The sequence below is a fragment of the Podarcis tiliguerta genome, assembly GCF_965153285.1.
Source record: "Podarcis tiliguerta genome assembly, chromosome: 8".
NCBI classification, from domain to species: Eukaryota; Metazoa; Chordata; class Lepidosauria; order Squamata; family Lacertidae; genus Podarcis; species Podarcis tiliguerta.
The window spans coordinates 39,866,563-39,893,434 of NC_139541.1; the positions used below are offsets into that span (position 1 = coordinate 39,866,563).

The 26,872-nt window shown below is 41.5% G+C and overlaps 1 protein-coding gene and 1 long non-coding RNA gene across 4 annotated transcripts in view; both read right to left on the bottom strand.

Annotated features, from left to right (window-relative positions):
* The window catches only part of BANP (BTG3 associated nuclear protein), a 145,703-nt gene that overhangs the window by 112,479 nt on the left and 6,352 nt on the right, over positions 1-26,872 (bottom strand). For all 3 annotated transcript variants that reach the window (XM_083456503.1, XM_083456504.1, XM_083456505.1), the window contains exons 2-4: positions 19,465-19,593; positions 18,749-18,843; positions 16,128-16,327 (exon numbers count right to left, since the gene is read on the bottom strand). In XM_083456503.1, the coding sequence (XP_083312629.1) occupies positions 16,128-16,327; positions 18,749-18,843; positions 19,465-19,534 (365 nt within the window). In that variant the 5' untranslated portion in view covers positions 19,535-19,593. The remainder of the gene's footprint in view (positions 1-16,127; positions 16,328-18,748; positions 18,844-19,464; positions 19,594-26,872) is intronic.
* Positions 6,777-12,082, bottom strand: LOC310685014. Its single transcript, XR_014515022.1, has 2 exons — positions 9,171-12,082; positions 6,777-8,731 (listed from the first exon to the last, which is right to left on the bottom strand). It is a non-coding gene; the product is annotated as an uncharacterized lncRNA (long non-coding RNA).

A 26,872-nucleotide genomic window follows, 5' to 3' on the forward strand; every position in this document is an offset into this window, starting at 1 on the left:
AGAGAACGTGGTCTCACCAAGTACCACTTGTCCCCAGCCCCAGCTGTCTTTAGCTGTGCCCTTTTCCAAAGTGACACTGAATTAGGCCACATTTTTCCTTCTTCTACTCAGTAAAATCTCTGGCAAAAGGAGCTTCCAAGCGACTGGAGCTACGTGCAGGATGCATTTACTCACAGCTTCATTTGTACAAACAGAGGTGCCAAGATTCAAGTTGGTGTGGAAGTTCCGTGAACGGGTGAACTTCTAAATGTAGCCATTGATACTGCATGTGCTGGAGTCATTAACAGATCTGGAGGAAAATTCTTTCAGCTGAAATGGCTCTTCACGTACACTGCTTGAATGTGCTATTCAAGTGGGAAGTTGCAGGAGTTATTGAGAAGCAGCTCTTGGGATGCAGAGGGGGAGCGTTCATGTGTGTGTGTTGCTTCAGGTATGCACAGGTGCCAAGAAGACACATGCAAGATGAGAGGGTGAGCACAAGAGACCAGTATTATTTCTTGGGTTAAGGAGCTCTTTGATAACATCTGATCGAAACTATTCCCGAAGGCCCATCAGAAATGGACATTGTGGCTTTGGAGGTTTATCTCCCAACTTACCAGGGTCAGGTTTTCAGGATAGGATAGTTTGAGATGGTTTCATTCTCTAGTCAGAGGCAAAATCCAGAATATGACTATGCATAAAACATTTGGGACAGAACTATCTAAGATATAGGCAACAAAATAAATTCAGACATAGCTCAGACATAAAACTAAACCGTAGTTCAGACATAAAACTAAACATGTTGCATACAGTGAGTTTGAGACTTCTGGCAGTTCCTGCAGCCAAGCTGGTGCCAAATGTATTGCTCTGCTTTCCTTTGAACCACATCAGAGAGACCAAGAGGGCTTTTTGTTATCTGAGCTGTCCAGGACCTCCATCCACACTGCCCAGGCTTGCGCCCTGAGGAGGTCACTTCTGTGCTGCTAATGCAGCAGCATCCCTGGAGGTGCACTCCACTGTCTCTTGAGACAGGCAGATGCCAACATTGTGTCTGAAAGCAAGCACATCCTAATTGCACAGGGCTTGGTATTATTTTTAAGAAGACTGGAATGCTTAAGTCTACATGATATGCATATCAGTTGCTTAAGTTGGGTTCTCAAGCTTCTGCCAAGATTCTTTTTCCTGTACATATAACTGTACTATCTGATGGACACAAAGAACTTGACCCAAAGAAGCAATTTGCATTCAAAGGCTTTTTTCTTTTTTTGCAAAACAGATATTAAAAGGCAAACACAATTAGCTACAAACTACAACCAAAATAGTTAACACACATGAGCAAAAAACTAAAAATGTATTGATTAAACAAAATCCTGTAGATAGTTAAGAGTGTTATGTATCATGCCACACGTGGTAGAAGGAACAACCTAAATCTGATAGAGCAGGATGTGGTGAAAGCAATTCTACCTTTTAACAAAACAGAGCATAAAACCACAACAAACAAACAAACAAACTCCCCCCCCCCCAAGGAATCAGAATAAAGGTTAATTGCAGGTGGTATCAGGTCTTTAAAAAACATTTCTCAGTTAGAAGAAGAAGATTCCACTGATCATAGGAAGGTCAGCCAGAAGGCCTGTCATCTGAGCTAATCAGCATCAACTAAAAACATTTCCGTCTGTACAAACCCAATGTAAGAAGGTTCTTCCTAGAAGAGCTGCCAGCATAGCTTCACCAAAATAACTTGGGAATTGGAAACATTTGGAAGCAAACTACAGAATGGAGGAAGAGAAAGACACACAACATTGCATTCAGACAGAGGACATTGTTCAGTCCTTCAGTATATACTGAAAAATTTGAGACGTCTGTTTATTCTGGATATACTAACTACAAACACTTTTAGAATAAGCTGTATTGCTTATGGGTGATATCCAAGTGGTGCAAGTGGAATGGACTTCTGCTCCGGCAACATGACTTTTCTCCCTCTCATCTGCTCTATGCACTTCCTAAATCTGCTCAGGAGAGTTGGAGGACCCTACAGATCCAAGGGGGGTGGGGTGGGCACAGGGTTACAATAGGGAAGAGAAGAAGGGGAAGGGGTTTGCACAATATGGGATATTTTTCTATGTCTCAGTATGAGGAAAAATAAAGCACAGGTTTATTAAAAGCATAAATGCCTCAACCAGTCATTTATGCCATTAATAAAGTTGTGGGACTTGGCTTTTCAGGCTCTCATATTTTGGCCTCTGTTTTGAAAAAGTGTTTGTACTTCACAAATAAGTTCCTGCCAGAGGTAAGTTTTAACATGGAAAGAGCATGTGTGACTCATATCCATCACCATCAGCATTTAGCTTTTCTTGGCCAACAACCTGTCACTTACCCAGGAGGCAGCCAGTAAAAGAGGAGGACTGTTGGCACCCTCCAGACTGCATTACTCTGGAAGAGAAGGAATTGGGTGGGGCAGAAGGAAACCAGAAGGAAACCAGAAGGAACCAACTGACATTTCACCTCCCTCAAGGTAAATGATCAAAGGAGTTGGGTCAGACTGGTGTTATGGGAAAACTCACACAGGAACACTTTGGGCAAGGAGCTGATTCCTCTCACAGCTCAGATCAATGGGCTATTTATAGAAATACTTCGCCGGGTGAAAGAGATGAAGGAGGGGCAGCGAGATTTCCAGGACCTGGCTTGAAATGTATTCTTTGTTCATTCTTTATAAACACAATCCTAGATGCACTCACATCAAATATGCAGTACAGTGGATACACGCCTTTTCTTAAACACAGTTATAAGTACAGTCTGTTTTCCTTTTTTACTGTTGTTTTTATTTCTTGGGTTACAAAAGTACATGCAGTCTCTATTTTCAAGACTGTACACACACACACACACACACACACACACTTTCAAGGGTGACCAGTGAAACTGTTTCATTACTTAAACCACGCTTACAAATTAATTGGCTTGCTATATTGCTTCTCAGCGTCTGCACCAGTTGTCAGTGCCCATATCTGTATGCAATACTAGATAATAGAATTTGAGCCAACTGTTTTTGCTAGGCTTGTAGAGTACCAACTTTGTTTGCTCCGATACTGACCACAGTTCTAGCCGACATTAGCATCAGAATCAGATGGTAGCGCAAGAGCTGGGGATTTATTTCATTATATCTTTATCCCACTGTCCTGACATATATGTAAAGATATGAAAAGATACCACTTGTGGGGAGTAGCAGTGGCAACAGCAGAAGAGAGCTACAGCCTGCATGTCCATCTTTGGGCTTCTCAGAGGAATCTGATTGGCCACTAAGGGAATCAGGATATTAGGCTAGACAGACCTTTCGTCTGATGCAGCAGGGCTCTTATGACCTGCCCACACAGTTTTCAATCAGTACAATTTCTGAAAGCTTGCATTAATAAACAAGTAAAAACAAACCAAAGGCCCCCATTAGCAAGAAGCTAAGCACCTCGGGGGGACGCGGGTGGCACTGTGAGTTAAACCACAGAGCCTAGGACTTGCCGATCAGAAGGTCAGCGGTTTGAATCCCCGCGACGGGGTAAGCTCCCGTTGCTTGGTCCCTGCTCCTGCCAACCTAGCAGTTCGAAAGCATGTCAAAGTGCAAGTAGATAAATAGGTACTGCTCCGGCGGGAAGGTAAACAGCGTTTCCATGCGCTGCTCTGGTTCAGCAGAAGCGGCTTAGTCATGCTGGCCACATGACCCAGAAGCTGTACGCCGGCTCCCTCAGCCAGTAAAGCAAATGAGCGCTGCAAGCCCAGAGTCAGCCACGACTGGACCTAATTGTCAGGGGTCCCTTTACCTTTAACTTTTAAGCACCTCAGGAGAAAAAGACCCTACCCCCGCCCTCCCCCTGAAGAGCTAGCTTTCTGCTTATAAACAGATTTCCCACACACACCTGCATTATGAAGAGAGACAATCCTCTATACTACCTCATTCTGTTGCATATAGAGACCAGCCCTAAGAGGCAGGTCCTTTTCATGTTCCAACATGGGGTGCGGGTGGTTGCACATCTATTAAGATTATGTGGCCATGGCCCTCAAGCTGCAACAGGACAGAGAAAAGAGGCAATGCTTCAGATATCCCCAGGCTATGGATCTGGGACACTGAAGCCAAGGGAGACAATTGCCTTCTAAAGGATCACAAGTATACAAGCCCCACACAAATGAGAGGGTCCTTTGTGGCAGCACAAGTCATGGTGGAAGGACAACTGCACTGGAAAAACCTTCACAGTGCTTGATTTCATTAGCATGACTGGTCTCCCTGGTTGCAGCTGATTGAATAGGTGGGGCAAACAGTGTTTGTGCTTGCCAAATGCAGCTCTTAATTTCACACCTTGAAACTTCACTTTGGATCCCAAGTATCTGGAGCATCACAACAAGGCAGACATTATAATGATAGCCTATGTGATTATTAAAGTCACTTTATGGTCAGAAGCCAAAACATACCAGCCATCCTCCCAATGTGACTCATGAACTTGAAAGATTTATGAAGTTGTGGTCAATTTGCAAAACGAACAGGCAAAAAAGCAGCATTTATTAAAACAGCAAAAACATTCCGAGTATGTTTCTAAAAAAGCACCTTTCAGTTCAGATATGCACAAAAAACTGTGGCTTTCTCTAAGCTACAGAAGACATTTATGCTGGGGTTTATCCCCTCAGCCCTAGCTCTACAAAGAGTCCCTTTGAATGGGCAGACAAGCACATAGGGATGATTTAATGGTTTCAAGTCCAACTTCACCAACCAATACGGAAAGCCTGTTTAAATAAAGTCTGTTGCGGTTTGTTTTCCTCTGGGGGAGGCCATTTAACACAGAGGCATTGCCCACTGTAACCATTCATGAAAAAAATGCTGCATTCAATTGCAAAAGGTTCATTTATGGAGCAATTGTCCGGCTGATGCTTCTATGACTCACAGATCCCAAGACTGGGAAAGAGAAGCTCGCTGCTGTTTTACAATACCTAGACATCGGTTTAAGAAAAAAAGAACTTGCTCATACATTCCCTGTTATGAGCTGTTATTTTTAAACATGGCCAAAAAGCTTTGATAATGAAATTTACATCCCTAAATGTAAAGGTCTCTAAATAACCCTTTGGCCCCAGCTTTTAATGCAGGCTATGAAGCTGGTAAAGAAGAGAAATAAACCTGGACAATGTCCATGTTGAGGTAAGTCAGCTTTTTTATTTCTTCGTTTTTAACATTTATTAGTTGATTTATAGTGCTCAGGGCAACCCAAAGCAACTTACCACTTATTTAGCACTCTGTGGGGGTATACGTGTGTATACATACACATACAGGTAACACTCCACATCCATCCTTTCCAGTCATAATTTACATACAGGCTCTCCTCAGTCTTATTCTTAAAGGGCACCCCTACTGTCATGCACCCCAACTTACTACAAGGTGGCTTTTAAAGCTTGCATTTTCAACCTGATCCCCATATGCAAAAATATACATGCCAAGTATTTTGAGCTCATAAGTGCCAAAGGTTCAGCTTTATATATAATACTTTTCTGCCCCCTTCTGTTTACTGTTAACTAAACCAAGAAAAATCTCATGCAACTCATTGAATTTGAGAACAATGCTTTCAAACATTTACTAAGATATCAAGAATTACCAGCATAGAGGTCAATTCCAAAATGATGGTTTCTGGTATCTTCACTTGTACTTTGCACTATGGACCTCACTGATATGGATGCAAGTTCCATAAGAATAATATGGCTTGCACATGAAGTTTCTAGATCATACCCCAAAATCAAACATGTGGTGAAGCTGCTAAGTACCCTAAAATGGTGTGTTTTGTTTTAAAGGGCACAGCAAATGGAAGCCAGCATGAGCCGGTGGCTAAAGTGTTAGATCTCTTTAAAACAAAGGAGATGACAACTTAACAGAGATTAGACCTCCTTGCTCATATATATATATATACTGCAAAAAGTCACATTTCTATAAACATGTGCACAACCTATGGCAATGCACTGCATACTTTGCAAAGAGAGATACCATCTCCTCTCTAGAAACTGTCTTCAACCCCCTTAACCTGAATTAGTGAACATCTGCTCCCTTCTTTGGGACCTCAAAATAGACAGAAGGGAGCTCAAACACACACACCCCATACACAAATTCCCTCATAAGGAGTATAATGTGGCAATCAGTCCTTCCACAAGAATGTGTATAGGATTTGATGTTGTTTAGTCATTTAGTCGTGTCCGACTCTTCGTGACCCCATGGACCAGAGCACGCCAGGCACTTCTGTCTTCCACTGCCTCCCGCAATTTAGTCAAACTCATGCTGGTAGCTTCGAGAACACTATCCAACCATCTCGTCCTCTGTCGTCCCCTTCTCCTTGTGCCCTCAATCTTTCCCAACATCAGGGTCTTTTCCAGGGAGTCTTCTCTTCTCATGAGGTGGCCAAAGTATTGGAGTCTCAGCTTCAGGATCTGTCCTTCCAGTGAGCACTCAGGGCTGATTTCCTTAAGAATGGATAGGTTTGATCTTCTTGCAGTCCATGGGACTCTCAAGAGTCTCCTCCAGCACCATAATTCAAAAGCATCAATTCTTCGGCGATCAGCCTTCTTGATGGTCCAGCTCTCACTTCCATACATCACTACTGGGAAAGTGTATAGGATTACAGTTTGATAATCAGACAAATTGAAAACCAATTCTCCTGATTTATGAAAGCTAGATCAATTCTGCTTCCACCTTACTATTTGCTATTCCTGACTGTTCAGGATGGATCACAATCCTTCTAAAGGAACATCAGAACTCAAACATCTCTGGCTTTGTTGCTTTCATATTTCTTCTTTTCTGGTTATAGTTATCACCTTGTTAATTTACGTTCTTCTTTGAAATCTTTTATAAAGTTTTCTGGCTTGCAGAGATGTTAAGATTTTACAAGATCTTTTTACAGTAATCGTTTGCAACATGAAGCTTGTTATTGTTCTTTGCCTTAAGATACGTGATTAAAAATTCAGATACAATCCCTTTAGTCCACCCCCCCAAGCCATGTATAAAAAAAACCTGGCAAGTTGCATTTGATCTTATTATTTATCTATCAGTTGCTTGAAGCACTCGACTTGTTACATGAAGCCTTCAACAATCCTAAAATAAATGGCTTATTAGAAAACAATAGCAGCTGGCTTCGAAAACATGGAGTAAATGCAGTTCAGATCTCGGTCAGTTCAAGGAGGTTTGACAAATGTAATTCTGCAATGTGTTCGCATGAATGATTGGACTCCACTATCAGTCCCATAAGCAGCATTGGCTTTAATTCTTAATTCTATAAACTGACCTTGTGAAACTCAACACCAGTGCTCATATTGGAAAGGGCTATGTTTTTCCAGGGCTTGTAATATGTCAGCACCAAACTATTGAATTCTTGGCTCCTTCACCTTTAAGTGCAAGAATGGAAGAATGTGAGACTTCAGTCAGAACAAGTGCTGAACCAATTTAAGGGGGCAACTCTCCTCTTGACTGAGGCTTACAGTCTTCTCTCAGGGGACACTCCCTTGAGCGCATGAATCTGGAGCACAGTCTTTGGCAGGTCACTCTCAGACTCCATAGATAAAATGGGAAGAAAAGTGATTTCCCAAGCCATTGTACTTGTAGGAGACAGGAAGCTGCCATTTACAGAGTCAAACCATAACAGATTTAGCTCAGAAATTACTTCAGTGACAACTGGAAGCAACCTTCCCAACTCTACGTGCAGATGCCAATAACTCAACCAGTGACCTTTTGCATGCTTAATAATGGAGCAAGGATGCTTGCAGTAAGGTTAACTGTAAAGCATTTTGCAATGTCTATGTGTTATATAAATTAAGTTGTTACTCACTCAGTCATCAATTGACCATCAGCTAGTCCTAATAGTAATGGTTAGAATTATGAGAAATTGCAGCAGACAGACATCCAAAGAATTTTCAAGTACATTGATTCAGCAAGGATGGGAACAAGCTCCTATCCTGAATGTTGAAGAGAACCTGTATCTGCATGCTTGGTGCTCTAGAGTGAGGAAGAATGGTAAAAGGGTAAAAGGAAGAGAATTCATACGTAAACCAAATTTTTGAGTGCTGAATACATTATCCAATGAATTTCCACATCTGCTACTCTTAAGTGCTGGAAAAGGAGGATTAGCGCACACCCTAGAGACTAAGCCATCAAAGTTTTGTGATTAAAACTACAACCCATTTTCCTATTTTAAACCACATGGCCAAGCCTGTGGGATAGTTTATTGCAATCAATGAACATCTTTACGATTCAAATATAAAGAAAAGGGGGGAAAGGACACGCACCAAGCTTTGCTGCTGACAGCCAGAAGATAGCCTAGCTAATGTATTGGTGTTGATGCAAATGTATATATGTATAACTTAATTACTTTCCCCTTAGGATTCTAAACTTTCATTTATTTTATTTATTGAGTCTATATATTCTTGTTCATATTTGCACATTACTTTCCTAAGGGCAATATACACAGCAACTTCCCTCGCCCTGCATTATTGAATTATACCAGTACACCAGCCAATAAACCGTTCCAGCTGGCATACCAGAGATATGGCACAAGATGTATCCCATCAATCAAAACCTAACACATCCAAATCTGCTGAATCCTGAGAGAGAGCAAGACACATTGCATATCACAAAGCAACACCTACAAAATGCACACATACCAAGGTTACATAAAGTGGCAGTCACCAGATTCCTTTTATGAAACACACCTGATAAATGCTTGGTTACATTTGGCAACTGAAAGGGCAACTATTCTGTAATGGTTCTAGGGGTTGCTCGTGCGTAAATCGGCGCCACACCTGGGTGGGTTGCCTGAGTGAACCCTTTCTGTCTGGACAGCCACTCGCCCGTGGCTGTCTCAATCGCTGGCAGAATCCGTCAGTGGGTGTTTCTTGAACTTCTTCCAGGATAAAAGTTATTTGACGCCTAGTCGCCACCTACTCTCCCTGCGCGGAAGCCTTCTGTGCAGGGAGGGTATGGGCATTGGAGGACCCGTGCTCTCCCTGCTGGTCCCCGGCGAGGAGTCTTGGAGCCACCTCGCTGATTCCCCCATCTGCCCCCCTCCTCCACTGGTGCTACGCTGATTTCCTTCCCCAGAAGATGTGCTGCTTCTCTCCCTCCCGGGACGCTCTCCGGAATCCCTCTGGAGCCCTCCCTCTCCTTCTGGCTCCAATGGCAGTTCCCTGACATATTCCTTTGCTGCTGTGCTGAAAACAAATCCAAGACACACAACAAGTCAACATTTCCTAAGTGTTTTGTAGTTTAGACCCATTTTTAAAACAGATAAAGAATCTACACTACAGAGCAAAAGCTTCTAGAAATAAAAGCTTGCTGGGCAAGCAGAACTACTGGTGCCACCTGGATGGATCATGGCCAACACATTGGACTTGGTATATCAGAGCTTTGATTCTGTGTGCCACTGCACATTTTCTAGCACATTAACAGAATCATGATGGTTACAATATGATGAAATCTGATGTCATACTGCAGTAAAAAGAAAACATGGCTGTCAATTATCATGCTGGAAGCTGTGGTCAGCATATTTCCTTGAAGGATAAGATAATTCTGGAGCCAGACGTTTAGGAAATTAAAGAGACTGCGGCCCAAGGCCAGATAATGCATGTCGGGAACAGGCAGGATGAAAAGATGAACAGAGCTGAAGAAAGCTAAGTGAGGCTGGGAATACTCCAAATATATTAAAATATTTAAAACATGCACTTCATCCAATGATGCAGGCATATGCCCACAAAAGCTCAGCTCACAACCAACAAATTAAGTCTTTCAGGTGCCGTAAAACTCTTTGTTTTTGCCGCAGATGAACATAGTAGTCATATTTCTTATTGATACACACCTCTCTCTTCCTCTCTTTCCCAGAGAAAAAAAGTACACAGTTCTTGGCTGATTTAAAGCTCCATGGTAAAACACAAATCTGAAAACAGCTCCCTCTCTAGTATATTAATTTAGCAACAAAAATAAATAGAGCACATAAAAACATCCACATAGTATTAGAGGGCCACAGGCCTGGCTTGGTAGATAAGACTAAAAGCTAAATATTTATTTCCCACCTATTTATTTAATCATTATTACAACTCTCCTTAGTTATGGGCCATTAAGTGACTGTTTTTTAAAAGAATGTGCATGAGAGTGGAGATAGTCTCTCTGTGTGTAACACCGTCTCACTTTCTGATCAATAAGGCATGGATCCCTTTCAATTCCACTCATTTTCTACACAAAACCTTGAAACTCATGGGGCCCTTGTCACTATACAGGAAAGGATGGGCATTTCTCAGGCAGGGGCTTCTACAGTCTAGAATTACTCAATCAAAATTTTGAAAAGGAAGGAAATTCTACTGCAAAGTGCAGCATCAAAAGACTCGGACATTCTATATCACAATCCAAAAGGAATGAAAAGCTGGGATGTGTAAATTAAATTGTTCTTCTAAAGCCAGCACACTGCAACACCAAGTTGGCACAGAAAGATGGAGTGGACAGTGGAATAAAAATCAATGCCCTTTGGCACTTTAAATATCAACATAATTATTGTATCATTATCCTTTCTTTCTTGGGCTCTTGCTTTGTCTCAGGTTCTTTGCTGGTTTTGCTACAACAGACATACCCAGATATACAGGAATCACCCTTATGCCCAACAGATAATCATCTGAGGAAGAACTGATAAGATTGAGCTCAGACCTTGTGCTCATCCATTCTTCTTGCAAAAGGTAGAGGACTACAAAGAGAGAGGAGAGTACTTCAGGCAAATGACCACCCACAAAGAAAATGTTAATAAGAGAGGTTCAGTTTCTAGGACCACAGTCTATACGTTCCTACTTGTCAGGAGATGGGCAGCATCTCATGAAGATGATTGGCAGAGCATGATGAATCTGATCAAGAGGACTTTAAACTAAATCCTATATGGAAAGAGAAAACAGCCTGAAGACAAGTTCACTAAAGACAAGGACTATGACGCTACAGCAAAAACCAGGAGGTACTGTAGGTGCCAAACTCAACACTAAGATACCGTAGTAGGGGAAACTCAGAGCAGAATATTCAGTGCTTTTTGTGTCTATACACTAACAGGTATGGAAAACAAGATGAGCAGCAACTACTACTTCAGGACAGTAAGTATTTTTTGATATGAATAACAGACTTGATGGGGATGACTCATGTTGGTCAATAAATAAATAAAATATAGATGCAAAAGAAAAGGAGAGGACATAACATTATATGTCAAATGTGTATGCCTTCTCAGAAATTCAAGGGAGTGAACAAAGTATCCCATTTGGGTAAAATAAATGGAAATAGAAATAAAACAACATTGTAGCCACATTCTACAATAGTTTGCAAAGCCAAGGTAAGGGTGTCAATGACGCTTTCTTGTCTCAAATTACACATGTTTCAGATAGTCAGTAGCAATCTGGGACTTCAACTACTCTGATATCTGTTGGGCAACAAACACCGCTAAGCACAGAATCTCCAACAAATTCCTGCCATGCTTTGCTGACAACTTTTTCTTTCAGTAAGGGGCAGAAAGGAATGAGGAGATCAGCTATCCTTGACTAAATCTCAACCAATGAGATAATGTAGTAGGAACTTTTTGGAAAGTGACCGTGTAATGCTGAAATTCATGATGCTATGGAAAACTAAAAAGGGAGTGCTGTTGTGTTCATGTTCTGCTTGTAAACTTCAATGGATCGACTCCGAGTACAACTAAGACTGGATCCAACCCTATGATTCTAAGGACAATTTACATAATACATTTTCATCCATGTGAGCAGTCCCATCCTGCCTAGGGGATGTTCATGCAAATTTAAACAATGCTATGACCTGAGAATCACAAATTTCTAGATTGCAACATCTAAAAAAGGGCTCTGCCACCAGAGATTGAGACTGCTGACTGGGAAACTAATATGCCAAAAGGAATACACTTAAACAGTATCACTTAAAAAAAAAATGTAATAAAAAAGAGCAGCCTAAAGCAGTAAAACTGGCTCAGGTCTTGATTATGAAAAATGCATGTCACATCACTGTAAGCAGTTAACTGACATATAACTCCAACAAAGTTTGCAGGCACTGGAAATAAAATACCATAACATGTATAAGTGTTTATTTTTGAGGGGGGAAAGAGCAAGCTTGTTTTTTGGACACTCAATCAAGACAGTGTTGTTGGGCTTAAAACCATCTGTCCTATACCTTTTTGCTCACTAGAACACCCAAAAGTTTGTGTTACAGATTGGGGGAGAGGAACGTTAACCGCCATAATCATGGCAAGCAGCAGAGAAGGTAGGGATCCCTCTCACTCAGGTAAAGAAGCTGAGCACCTAAATGAAAAAAATGCCTACTGAAATTGGCACATATCCACTACAGTCGACACTCAAGGCAGAGGATGGGAACAAAAAGAGAAAAGGCAAACGCAACAGTGTCAGGTTTCTACTAGAAATAACTATTGTGAAGCAAGAACTGATCACAGGCCAGGCTCAGGCTAGAAGCAAGTCGCAACAAGACTCAGGCTAGGTGCTGGGCATTTGGCTACACTACAGGAGAGCAGAACTCTGGTGCTGCTTCAGCAACCATCAAACTGAGACCGAGAACTGAACTGCAGGTTCTAAACTTATGCTAAACATTATCAGTCCTAGGTTCTGATCCGAAGATGCCCAAGTGAATTCACCCTCACCATCAAAGTGACTGAAAAGAACAATGGCTCCCACATCAACTCCCATATGCACACCAACTCATGGGACTGCAGTTATCATGTTCACGAGTCTTTCCATCACCTCTATGGTGAACAGAGGAAGTAAATGTCTTCATTACTTTTCTTTTACCCTGGGGACAGCACAACTTTTTTTTTTAACCTGCAGTCAAAGTCACCAGGTTGGAAGGGGCTGGAGAAGGTTCTATGCTACACCTCTCACTCATATTTCATTAATATAGATAACAAAAGAAATGTGGTTGCTACCTAGAAAGAGAAACACTTCTTAGAAGGGGAAATCCCGAACCAGTTTTCCTTTAAGCCCCAAGGAAAAAGTAATTTAGTAAAGCATACAAATCTAATTAAAGACTCTTAAAGATAAGGCAAGTGATAACAACTCTCTCCTGCTCTTTCCCTACCTACAGCACCGCTTCTGTCCTGAAGAGCATAAATTTCTACTTTCTTTTATGGAAGCTGATATTTATGATGAGCCCATAAAACAGCAAGGCTCATTTCACTGGCATTTAATGGCAATGGAAAGCAGAGCAAGACCATATATCATCACTATATAACATATATCTCAACTAACAAAACTGTGTTCTTTCCACCTGGGAAGAAAACATTTTCAATAAAAGTACTTCCCCAGGTGAGAGATTAATTGTGAAGCTCCATCAGAATGCCTATCAAAGGCCCCCAAGTCTTCAGAAGGCAAAGCACAGCCTCAGGGCACATGCTAAATCTGTCAGAGAGTCTAATTAGTAAAAGCTGGTGAAGAGTGACATTCGCTGGACATGCATTATTGGGTTCCTAACCAAGTTATTCGCCTCAAGAAATCTCCTTCATAGTGCATTTTCAGCAAAAAGGCCAACGCAAGAGGAAAGATTATACAAGACAGGGTATACACACCAGTAGTAATACAACACATTAAAAACTGCTTCTTGCTAGTAAATTATGGATAGGAAATGGCTCAGTTTGCCTGTAACACTAACCCAAACTATGGCTTAGCGCAAATGTGCAAGCATGCATATCCCTGGAGAGGAGATTGCAGCCACTTTGTTCCTCCTCCAGATGTACTGCTGCTGATGTACTGAGCAATAGTTTAGTATAGTGTGTCATCCAAAACCAGGCTCGTGGTTAATCTTCTCCAGGCAAACCACAAGCTGTAAACTAAGAACAACCCTTGGTTATAGTTTGCAGTTTGTCTGAAATGAGTCAAACCACAAGCCTGTGTTTGGACTACATACTACACAAACCATGGATTAGGTCGCAGCAATGCAGCAGCAGGGGATGGAAGCCTGTGATCTCTTCAGAACCTGTACGTTTGCACTAAGCCATGGTTTGGCTTAGCATTATGTAAGAACTGGATCAATGCAACCTAATTTCTGTTTTTCATGCAAGATAAGAAGGCACACCAAAGTTCACAGTTCTAGCTCCAATAGGGACACAAGCAGACTTTCTTAGGTTTGGGTGAAACCATCCTGACAAACATCCAGAATATTTGGAAAGATCCTTTTCTATAGGAGGGTAAGCAGATAGAGACAAACTGAAGTTTATGGCACAGCAGCAGCTTGACCACAATGCAGCACACGCTAGTCCTGCTGCCAATGCAGGGGAATGCTTTCACCAGTGATTCACTCCCAATAATCCTTCCACAGAGGGATACATGGTTACTAGTATTATGTTTATATAATACTTGGGGTATGGAATCATAGACTGAGATGATCAGCACTGTAAAAAGTCCAGTATCATTTTAACATGTGCATTAAAAAGTAGCAAAGCTATGAATTGTACATTCATGAAATAAATAGATTCCACTGAGTGTATCTGCTAGTATCTGTAAGGAATAAAATGTTTTTTAAAAAAAATGAGAGGAGCGTGAGTTGGAAAGAAACCAAAGAAGAAGCCATCCAGTAAAGGATTAGGGCTAAACATGGATGCCAAATCAGATAGGAAAGGATTTGTATGTCAACAAAAGATGTTCTGTGCTGCTGATGTGCAAGCCTGTCATTATGAAGCCAGAAGAGAACAGCTTCTTTCTGTAAGTATCCAGGGCACCTGCAATACTGAGATCACTTTCTAGCATCACATACCAGAAAAATATTCAGAAACTTGCAGAGTTCGCCAATGAATTTTAAAGATATATATAGATACAGATATAAATATAGATATCGTATACAGATAGAAAATACACCCAGGTGAGGAAAGAAGTAACTGCTCAAACGCAACTATTTAAGACAGTAAAAGCAAAGGAAAGTATAAGCAAGTGAAGTACAAAAGGTAAAGCAAAAAAGTGGTTATTGTTCAAAATGGGTTAGGAAGAACCTCCCCAAGAATCAAAAGTATTATACTACAGAAAACCCTCCAAATAAAGGGATGATAACAGAAATTCACTGGCTGCTTTAAAACAGGTGTGGGGAACATTTGGCTCTCCAGATGCAAGCATGCTCTCTTCAACCCATATTATGTCTTCATTTTATATGTCTGACGCATTTTGGCTTCCTGCCCTCTGACTGGACCATACTATCTATGAGACTAAAGGTAAAGGGGCTGTGAACCACACTAAAATACATACCAAATCAGTACCAATACATCCCAAATTCAGCACCAAAGAAAGCTTAATTCTGTGACAAAATTAATTATGCAAATCCAATTGTGCTATTTATACAAAGTTAGTGTGGAGTAGCCAGAATCTATACAGAGCCCCAAAGTCATGCTTTCTAACCACTGCCTGCTCAGGCTTCCAAGAGATTGCTAGTTATTACACTATGGATGGGGAACATCTGGTCCTCCAAGTCCCTCCAGCCCTAGTGAGGGATGATGCAAGCTGTTGTCCAACATCTGAAAGGCCATGGATGTTGACAGACGCATTAGCGAGCCCTAAGAGCTAGAAGTTTGCTTTAAAAAGCAAATGCTCAAATTGTGAAACCATATTTTTCATCAGGCCTTTGATGCATAATATGTCTGGACCACAGCATGTAGTTAATTAACTGTTCTTAACTGATTGTAATCTTTTATTATTGGTATTTATTTTTGTATATCACCCTAGTCTTTGTGTTTATGTTATATAAATAAATTCTCAGAATGCTGAATTCTTCATTGAAAGGATAAAAAAGAAAACCCAGCCAATTGCCCCAGGATAGACTAGGAGCGATCTGCCACCAAGCTAAAACAGAAGCCAAGCCACTCCATCTGTAATGTACCCTACACCCAGGCAAAAGCTAAGGCAAAATGTGGTAGCATTTCCAAGTCATTCACAAAGAAAGGGGGCGTGTTCAGTCTCTGTCTCACAGGAAGCAACACTGTGAACCTGACAGTGCAATAGCCCCTGAGAGGAATTCATTTGTCATTCTAAACTGCATACCAAGCTCCTGACAGTTATCCAGAAAGCTGCCCAGCTTGCTCATGCCAAGCAAATGCTCTGGAGACAGCACAGGCTGTCCTCACACATTAATGTCTTACCATCTCACTTTGTTGCATGTCTGTGTAGCACCAAGCGGGGAACCTGCCACCATGGGGACCTGGATAGGGCTATGCTGCTTGTTCATGACAAGGTCCAGTTTCTCTTCCAGTGATTTGCAAGTAGCTTCCAGGGCTAGCAGCTTTGCTTCAATACTATCCAATCGCAGGCATATTGTCTGATTAATGGAATACAGGAACGACTAGGGAAGAGAAGCAGCCAAATAAAACAGCGGTATATATATCTTCAAAGAGCATACATACATCAATATTCAACTAAATGCCCCATTTACTAAAGGAGCACTATCAGGCCACCCGATCACTAAGTACGATCATCCACAATGTTGATGGAATATCACAGCATTATTGAGGCTTACCTGCAAGTCTCAGTTTAGAAGGCTCTGAATTTGAGGTCAAACTCCAGAACCTTGTTTTCAATGCCATTAAAGGTAAAGGTAAAGGTACCCCTGCCCATACGGGCCAGTCGTGTCTGACTCTAGGGTTGTGCGCCCATCTCACTTAAGAGGCCGGGGGCCAGCGCTGTCCGGAGACACTTCCGGGTCACATGGCCAGCGTGATGAAGCTGCTCTGGCAAGCCGGCACCAGCGCAGCACACGGAAATGCCGTTTACCTTCCCGCTATAAAGCGGTACCTATTTATCTACTTGCACTTAGGGGTGCTTTCGAACTGCTAGGTGGGCAGGAGCTGGGACCAAAAGACGGGAGCTCACCCCGCCGTGGGGATTCGAACCGCTGACCATGCGATCGGCAACTCCTAGGCACTGAGGTTTTACCCACAGCGCCACCCGCGTCCCTTTCAATGCCATTACTTTACCCTTAATATGGGTGTCTTTGAGGATATGCAGTCATCAAATCAGATGCAATGGTTTCCAGAAAGTGGTCATAATACCTATGTCTGCCTTGGACCCTCGTACCTACAGGACCGCCTCTCCTGGTATGCCCCGCGGAGGACCTTAAGGTCCATAAATAGCAACACTCTAGAGGTCCTGGGCCCTAAAGAAGTCAGATTAGCCTCAACCAGGGCCAGGGCCTTTTCAACACTGACTCCAGCCTGGTGGAACACTCTGTCTCATGAAACCAGGGCCCTGCAGGATCTGAAATCTTTCTGCAGGGCCTGTAAGACAGAGTTGTTCCGCCTGGCCTTTGGCTTGGAATCAGCCTGATCCCCTCCCCCTCTTTCCTTTTCCTTCTGTGATGGAACCCCTATTTGGGGACTTCCCTGGCTTTTTTCTGGCCCACGTAGGACCAATCTGGATAGTTGGCCTTGGTGAAGATTTGACGTTTTCTCCCCCCAGTTTTGATCTGGGCATCCACTGAAATGAGGCTGCATTTTAAGCTGTACTTTAATCCTGTTTTTAAATTGTATTTGAATCAATTGTTATTATACCTGATGTTAGCTGACCTGAGCCCGGTCTTGGCTGGGGAGGGCCGGGTATAAATAAAAAATATTATTATTATTATTAATGAAATCTTTTCATTTTAACATGAAACATTCAACTCTAGCTGATCACTTAGGTCTTTGTAAAACACATGTCCACCACTTCTAGAAACACAGGTGGTGGGGACATGTGGAGAGGCCATTTCAACTGTAGTAGGCTGTGGAAAAAAAATTTCTTAATGATACCCCAATCTCAGGTATGATCTATATTGCTCTAGCAGGCCCTAGGGCTTGATATCTGATCTGTTATCCTATGCCTACCACCAAAGTAATTTTTAATCTGATGTTCCAGTTCACTATTTTAGACTTCAATAGGTTTTAAACTAAGCGGCACTTTGGTTGTTTTTGGAAACAAAGGAGGGATATAAATATTTTATAATCAATTCCCAAAGTTTTGGGTTCTGAAGCAAGTTTGGTAAATACACACACACACACACACACACACACACACTTTGTGCAATTACTGTAATTAATTTCCTAAAGAAATAACAAAAGAGCAGCATTAAGAAGAACCTTCCCCACACTACGAAATATTTTTGTTTTGATTTTCACTTTGTTTTGATTTACTTAAAGAAATTTCTGTTGTGCCCCCTGGTGGACTTTAATTAAAAGTTACACAGAAGAAGCAAATTTAGCCCGTTAGGTTGGTTATTCAAGATAGAAAAAACAGCCTGGAAGAAATACATTGCTTAAATTAACTAGTTAACAAAATATTAAGCAATTTCCCTACAGAAGGAGCTAAAGCATACAATAAAATTTAGCCCCTGAAGGGCTTTTGATGCAACCACCTCTACTATCTGCCCAATAGCTCCATAAACAAGTACCTAGTACTAGGAGTATGGAGTCAATCTGCTGTGGCAAGATTCTTGGGTTAGCTTCTGAAGCCTCTGTCTCTGTCTTTCTTAAGGAGAACAAGAAACCTGCAGCTGTGGACAATTTAGAAGTCTTTAGCCCACAATACAGAGATGGGGGAACCTGTGGACCTCCAGATGTTGCTTAGCTACAACTCCCATCACCATTGGTTATGATGGCTGGGACTGATGGGAAATGGAATGCTACAACATCTGGAGGGCCACAAAGTCCCCATCCCTGCAGTAACAGAACCTACCCTTGTCCATCCAATACTTGACAACATGTAGTAAATAACAACAAATGTCCACAGGCACCTTAATTGAGGGATCCTGGCAATTAATTTCGATCCGTTGACGCTTTATAGGTGGGTCTACATCTTCCTCTGTCACATCATGATTTTCCAACACAACTGCAAAACAAAAACAGAGAAGCTATTTTCAGAATTTCCAGAAAGGACACTGCACAACCAGTACAAATTAAATACAGCCTTTGAATGCAAAGTTGCCACTTGAGTACATGCAAGGAAATTCCTTTCTCCAATCCTATTTTAACGGCTGAAGCTACCTCCTATCTGAGGGGGTTTCAATGGTTGATTCAGACTGAGATAAGCTCTAGATCCATGCTCCCAAACAGGCCAAGCCACAGTCTACATCAGGCTTGCCAACCATCTTCAATCATGTTGTATCCTAACATGGATTCTGTTGCTGGTGGCTGCCAGCACCTCAGTCTCAGTTGCCATGCTTCAGTATCATAAGAAATTTTAGGGCACAGTACAATATGAGACACAGGAAGTAGGGACTGGAAGAAGAGCACATAAACTCTGGGTGTGTGGTAGCCTGTCTCTACTAAAGCACTATTTTATTTAGTCCCAAAGAAACATGAGATTCTATAGATCAGTTCTTCATCATTCTTCATTTGTACAAGACATATAATAAAACATACATGCAACCAACAGCAAAATATAGGGTGCCTTTGCATTTATTCCTCTCTGTGTTACATCTCCCACTGTGTGTCCCCTCCAACAGCATACCTGGATGATCCGGATTCAAGTCCTCAACAGCAATTTGAACCACCTCAGCTAAATCCTGTTCTGTCATCATTCAGAAACAGGCAGCAGCGCTGGTCCTGAAGAGATGTATCAGTTCATGCAAATCTGATCCTGTAAAACATTGTTAAGAAGAAATTGTAATAAACACAGTGGATGCAAGAGTCACCATATGTCACAAGGGGGTAAGAGTATGTTCAAATCATATTTATGAGCTTTTTCAAAAAGATTTTTATTCATTTCTTTTTTTTTTAGAAAACATCCCGTTGATCCTCATAAAGAACCAGGTTTCCATCGGTCATTTAGTACAGCACTGTCTCCAACAGCAACAATAGGCAGATAATTCATGCTGCATATACATAATTATATTACTATAGCAATCTGAAATCTCTCTCTCTCTACACACACAGAGAGGGAGAGAGAAAGAGAAACTCAATATTCACAATTACTAAATGCTAAGGTTAGAATTTCCCACTGCACTCATAAGAAGAAAAAGGAAGAAAAGGGAAGAAAAATCTACCCTTTTCTTACCCTTGGATGACTCATTGTGAGGACAGTCTCAAAAGCTCTTCATCTTGAAATTAGTTACCACAACATACTTGCACAATTTGCCTTCTAATGTAAACCATAAGAGGTGCGTAAATAGTGGTAGACATATTTTTCCCATCATTTTCATGCTTATATATTAAGATTCTAGGACAGTTAAAGAAATGATAGCTGATGTCTTCCTTTTTTTAGCTTAACAGTGAAATTCTATACTTGTCAACCCAGACGTTAAGTCCCACTAAGTTCAATGGTGCTTGCTTCCTAGTAAGTCAGCAGAGTTCTAGAAAATTAAATGTGTATATGGAGGCAAGCAATAGTTCTAAAGCAGGAACTTTGTTTTTAGATGATGCAGACACTGTAACATGCATACTCGTAACACCGACATAATTCTATGATTCTATTATTCTCTTCTAAGCAAGAGGGCATTTATTTATTAATATTCTACCCCACTTTATCCCCAAGGGAGACTAACGAATCAATAATACTCAAAGCAGACAAAAGATTGAAAATTAAGGTGAACTCAAATGTCACACAAGCAGACTTCCACTTCTGCAATAGGATTCTCCCTTCCTCTCCTCACCACCCCCGCCCCCTGCAACCCTCTCCCCCCCCCCCCCCCGGACTGTCTTGGAGAATACACCAACTCTCTAGAGCAGATTGGGGCAGCATGGTGGATTGCAGGAAGGAGGAGAGGATGGGACTAGTCTTTACTGCAATCAAGTGATAGAGTGGCTTGCGCTCTGCCACTTCCTTCCCCAAATCCTCTTTCCTTGTCCTGAACTGATCCAGTACATCCATACACACAGATATATGAGGAATTATGCCAAAGAGTGAGGCATTCTCATAAACCAGTCTTCTCCAAACTGGTGTTCTCCAGATTTTTTGGACTACAAATGCCATCAGCCCTAGCATCATGCAGCAGCATCCAAAACATCTGAAGGGCACCTGGTTGAGGAAGGCTGTCATAGGCTCTCTTTGTCAGCACAAAATGAGATTTGGAAGCTGCTTTGGTTTGAATCAAATCAGTTTTCTCTCTCCAGTCTCCAGAGTTTCCACAATTCAGCTCCTGCAATATTCAGTTCCAATCCCAGCATTCAGCTCTGGTTCTAGAGCCAAACATTTTTCAGCACTGTCCCCCTGGAGTTCCCTGTCAGGGATTGTTAGAGGTCTTATTAAAGGAAATCTCCAGCCTCCAAAAGCTGTATTAAAATTGCTGGAGCAATCCACATCTGCATTTCCCACACTTGGGGGAGGGGGGAGACATGGAGAGAGAGAGAGAGAGAGAGAGAGAGAAGAACAGGCAGATTGAGGGGTTTTTTCAATACCTGAAGCAAAAAAAATATTGGGGAAATAAACTTCATTTGCCAGTGGAAATGGCAATTTATCATTAACCACTAGCACTGAATCAAAGCCAACTGCACACAACGACTTTTCCCTTCTTCTGCTCAAATATAAGAATGCAATTAAAACAGGCAGGTGGAGAACACCACAGCATCGCCCAGGTTCCTGGACCAGCCAAGGCAGCAGCTGCTCATTACAAAAAAATATATGCATTCTAAATTCTTCCAAATGAGGACACTACACGGCATTGGAGGCATTTACTCAAAACACTTCTGCTGCCAAGAGATTCATTTGAAATTCGGATCACCGTGAAAACTATTGTGATTGCATTCGCTGTGGCAACATGCCCAAGTAACCTAGCAAGAGATTTAGGGCATGTGGTTGCCATTTCTATCATTTTGGCAAATTAAATTTGCCATTTCTCAGAAGTCCTGGAAAATAGCCAGTCGTAACATAATAAAACAGCTGTGCTAGGATTACTGTTTCATATTGTCACTAACTGCAAGCTATTGGAAGCCCTGCCCTGAACTTGAAGGGAAAGAATATTTCAATCCATGCATTAAGAAAAGGGAAAGAACAAGTCAAAATCCCCCACCCTCCGCTTTTCATCTTCCTTTACTCTTAAGAAAATCAAAATTCATACAGATTAACACAATACATGTCCCACAATTTAAAGTAATATTGACATATGTATGCATGTGTATTTTACAATCACCATACTGCAGGTTCTGGTGACCAACCAGAGAGCCCAAAATCATATAAAGTTGTAGTCAGTGTTCCACATGCACAGCAGTTCACCAAGGTAAAGGTAAAGGTACCCCTGCCCGTACGGGCCAGTCGTGTCCGACTCTAGGGTTGTGCGCCCATCTCACTTAAGAGGCCGGGGGCCAGCACTGTCCGCAGACACTTCCGGGTCACGTGGCCAGCGTGACATCGCTGCTCTGGGGAGCCAGAGCTGCACACGGAAACGCCGTTTACCTTCCCGCTATAAAGCGGTACCTATTTATCTACTTGCACTTAGGAGTGCTTTCGAACTGCTAGGTGGGCAGGAGCTGGGACCGAAAGACGGGATCTCACCCCGCCGCGGGGATTCGAACCGCCGACCATACGATCGGCAACTCCTAGGCACTGAGGTTTTACCCACAGCGCCACCTGCATCACCCAGTTCACCAAGAGGTCACACCAATTTTTACAGTGTCCTTTTATCCTTGGGTTTTTTAGCTTGAAGTTTAAAATACAATTTGAAAATGTACTGTTCATCCTGGGTATTTATGTTTAAAAGATAATCCATATATTATTTAGGATAAGTTGCATTCTCTGCTTACTTGCAGTCCAGCCTATCAAAGGCCTTTTCTGCAGTGACAAACACCACTATATGTTTTGTATTTTATAATATGTTCCTCCTCTGCAATAAAATAAAATAAAATAAAATAAAATAAAATAAAATAAAATAAATGCTTTAGTAATGGCTTATTATGCAGAGGTTGGTATTTTATTATCTACACTAAGAGAAATAGGCAGACAGTTCTCAAGCAATGCTGGGTAATTATCAGGCGTAGGAATCAATTTTGCATCCTGCCAAGGGAGAAGAAATCAGCCTAGTCCCCTACTTTTCTTAAAAATAAAAAAAATTGAAAGTATGAATCATATAAAGCATATTATAGTACTGCACATTAAGACCAGCTGGTCCTGCTCCATTTTTCAGTTTATGCTCTTCTTCATGTCAAGTATCTTTTGCAATTTTATAGGTGCACTCACAAGTGTCTCCTGCCTGAATACACAACTTTTGGAACAAATTGGGGAATATTTGGGCTCTTGTACAAGTTCTCTTTTTGCCCAGCACATCTTGAACAGAACTTAAAAACATAAGAGCTTTCCTAGATCAGATTAAATGTCCATAAGATGAAACCTAATGCCTCATGGGAAACCCACAGACAAGATAGGGTGCCTTAGAATATGGAGGAAATGCCACATAGCAGCCTTGCCAATAGCTGTCCCAACATAGAGGACTCAATGTGGCAATGAGTTCCTGGCAGCCCCCCACCAGGAGGGCAATGCATGGGACTGCTTTGGGTTACTTCCCAAAACATTTTGAAAACACTACATTGTTGTGTTACCCATGCTTAGTTTTGTTTGTTTAGTTATAAGAAAGGCATTTTCCCTCCTTTTCATGGTAAGATGATTTTTATGCATAAGATTGGTTTATCCATTTCAAATTCAACTTGGTACCATATGCGGATAGCACTCAGCTGAGTCTTTTTCCCAATTCAAGAAATCTTGCCTTGGGCTTTGTCACAGATGTGTTTTCCACACTTTGCTCCAAAGCCACAAAAATAGCTTATTATTCTATGCAGTACTGAGGTGTTTGCTTTTCATTTTAATGAAAACTGAAAATTATTTCAATTTCATTAAGTGTCCGAAGGCCAAGAAAAATTGGGCCTGAGTTGATTTGTGAGCTGTCAGTTACCCATTCCTTACTGGAACCTCAATCCTAAAAACATATGCAACTTGGCAATAAGCTCTTAAACTGAACTAACTTTCAACCAAGCATGCTTTGGGTCACAGTTTAAAGAAAAAATCAAAATCCATGAAAATCATCAGGTATTCGGCAAGTGACATCATTGGGATGTATCACACAGAATTCTATCAATTTACATCTTCTGGCCATCTCCACATTTTGTAAAACTGAAATGACAGTTTATATGAGGGGTGGAGAATGTTTGGCCCAGGAGCAAAATGAACACTCTAGGGCTCTCTACCAGGCCCTAAGAAATCTTCCCAGGCCCCACACTTCTTTCAACAAGCCACCCCTCAGCAGCCCTTATCCGGGCATTTAAGTGCTTTTGCAAAACTGGAATGTGTCCCATACCCCTCAACTGCCCCAGTTGAAAAGTGACATCCCAATTTTGGGTGCCATGCCCTCAGTAGAAACCATGAGCCCTCACAAGGCCAGAATGTTTGCCATTGTACAAAGATGAGAGTTGCATCTGTCGGTCCTACTTCACCTCTGGCCCCACCTATCACTATCATGTTCTGCCCCCCACCCCCACCCTGGGGTTACCTACAAGGAAATGCAGTCCTCAGCCCGAAAAATAGCTTACATACCAAGGTAAGAGAACACTAACAGCGAACCCAGGAGCAGTCATGTAAGTCTGTTGCAGAGAAATAGAGGGTCTTGTGTCACCATTGAGGTTTAAGGAATTGTAAGCTTCAATCACCAATACATTCACTAGGGCATGGGTGGGCCGGATCCAGCCCAATCGCCTTCTAAATCCAGCCCACGGACGGTCCAGGAATCAGCGTGTTTTTACATGAGTAGAATGCGTCCTTTTATTTAAAATGCATCTCTGCATTATTTGTGGGACCTGCCTGGTGTTTTTTACATGATTGGATGTGTGCTTTTATTTAAATTGCATCTCTGGGTTATTTGTGGGGCATAGGAATTCATTCTTTTCTTTTCTTTTCAAAATATAGTCCGGCCCCCCACAAGGTCTGAGGGACAGTGGACCGGCCTCCTGCTGAAAAAGTTTGCTGGCCCCTGCGAATAGAGAGTACGGTATGTCTGTTCTGCGGGATTTACTTCTGAAGAAGCATGTTTAAGGTTTCCTAGTTAGCATGGTGTAAACATATGTGGGCTAAAGCCCACAATATATTTCACAAAAGCAGAAAAGGTCAATGAATACTCATGCTGTCATATTTTTGGCGGCTTTAAAAATCTGGGTCGGGATCCATATTTACAACAATGTCTCTGTCTATTAACTTTGGTTCAAGTGACAGCTATAACAGTAATAGAAATATAGGGGGAAAGTCTAATAAATTTGGTACATCCTTCACAGCTGCCATCCTTTGCTGTTTTAAGGGTAAAAAACATGAGTAGAGAGAGATCCCGGGCACCTGGGGACAATGGCCTCTGCTTTTTCAGTGTGGGCACCTAAATTCTTGATCATGTCATCTAAGAATCTGTAATTATTTCCTATTCCAAAATAAAACTAGGTATCAAAAGCCATATCAGTTTAAAAATAGAACTGCCCAAACATTTTTACAGCTTAAAAAGTGCAATCATAACATTCTGTCAACATCTTAATCCAAAAAACTATACTCAGCATTTGAAACCTGTCACAGTTATTCTAAAACATACAAAATAAACTAAAATTAATAAAAAGAAGCTACGTGTCAAGATACAAAAGTTTTTCCAGTACTTAAAGGGTATTTAATTGAAGTGTAATTCTTGGCTTTTCTAGTCACATAACTAACTGCCTTCCGAACCAATTTTCTTCTATCATGCATGTTTGTGGTACTGTAGTAATTTACTGCACAAACAGAAATTCTTTCCTGGTATTAAAAAAAACAAAAAAAAAGATGAAATAAGCCCAGTGAGAAGTGAGAATTTATGAACATTCTAACACATAGCTGTCATGGTTATTCAATGCAGCATTTTTCCTTTCCCAGGCACCAATTGACAGCCAAATCTTCCTTTAGTAGCCCACTTGCCCTTCATCCAGCTCTGACATAAACAGCTAAGAACGCTCTTTTACAAACCCAGTCACCTCTGTGATTTGTTCTAACTTTATAAACCTTACACTTGGCTCCTATCGGCAGACCTGTTGGCAGCTAGATCTTAGTCATCTCATGCTAGCCCATTGCTCCCTAACCAATTACATCATATGTCAACATATTGTAACATTGATTAATAGGCATAACATAATAAAAAGCAGCCCTTTAGTAAAAGAAGGTCAACCGCATTGTAAGCAGGAGCCCTGCCAGTTCTCCGAGGGCCTTTTCTGCATGACTTTTAAGGGTAGAATTAAGATGTAGAACCTCAAAAGGATTCTCATTGGAAAGAGAGATTTCATGCTACACAGGCACCCTCATAAAACTACAAAGTGGAACCCAAGCGTGTCCAGTCTCAAGATTACAGAACTGCAGTTCTTCTTAGTTTTTGCCTTCCTTCTTGCCTCCATATAGAGCTATTTTTCAAATTGCTTGCGTCTGGACTGGGAAAACCCTAGGCAACTAGTCATTCATGTTGGTGTTTTCTCAGTTCCGTGAGGCATTTTCCCTTAAATGTTGGCTCTTCAGAATTTAATGTGTTCTTCCAATCCTCATTTGCCTACTTCGGATTCTTACTAATTTTAATCACTATAATCATCAAAAATTCATCAAAAGCCTGCATAGTACAGAACATAAGTCGGCATTTAGTCTGAGACCAGAATGCCATACTGGAAGGGCCTTGGCCTGATCTGACAGAGTTGTCATGTGAAACTATACCTGTGCTTTTGGAAGCTTCTATTTACAGGCAGTACAAAGGCCTTGAGATGCCAAAAAGATACCGAGAGGCAACCAATGCCTCTTTTGGCTTACATAGATGCAGCCTACATGGAAGATATTCCCATAAAGTTCAATAGAACCTATTCCCAAGTAAGTGTTTGTGGGACTGCTGCCCAATATGTACAATATGTCCTCAGGAGACTGTGGAAGAGTGTGCATTCAAGAGTCAAATCAAACC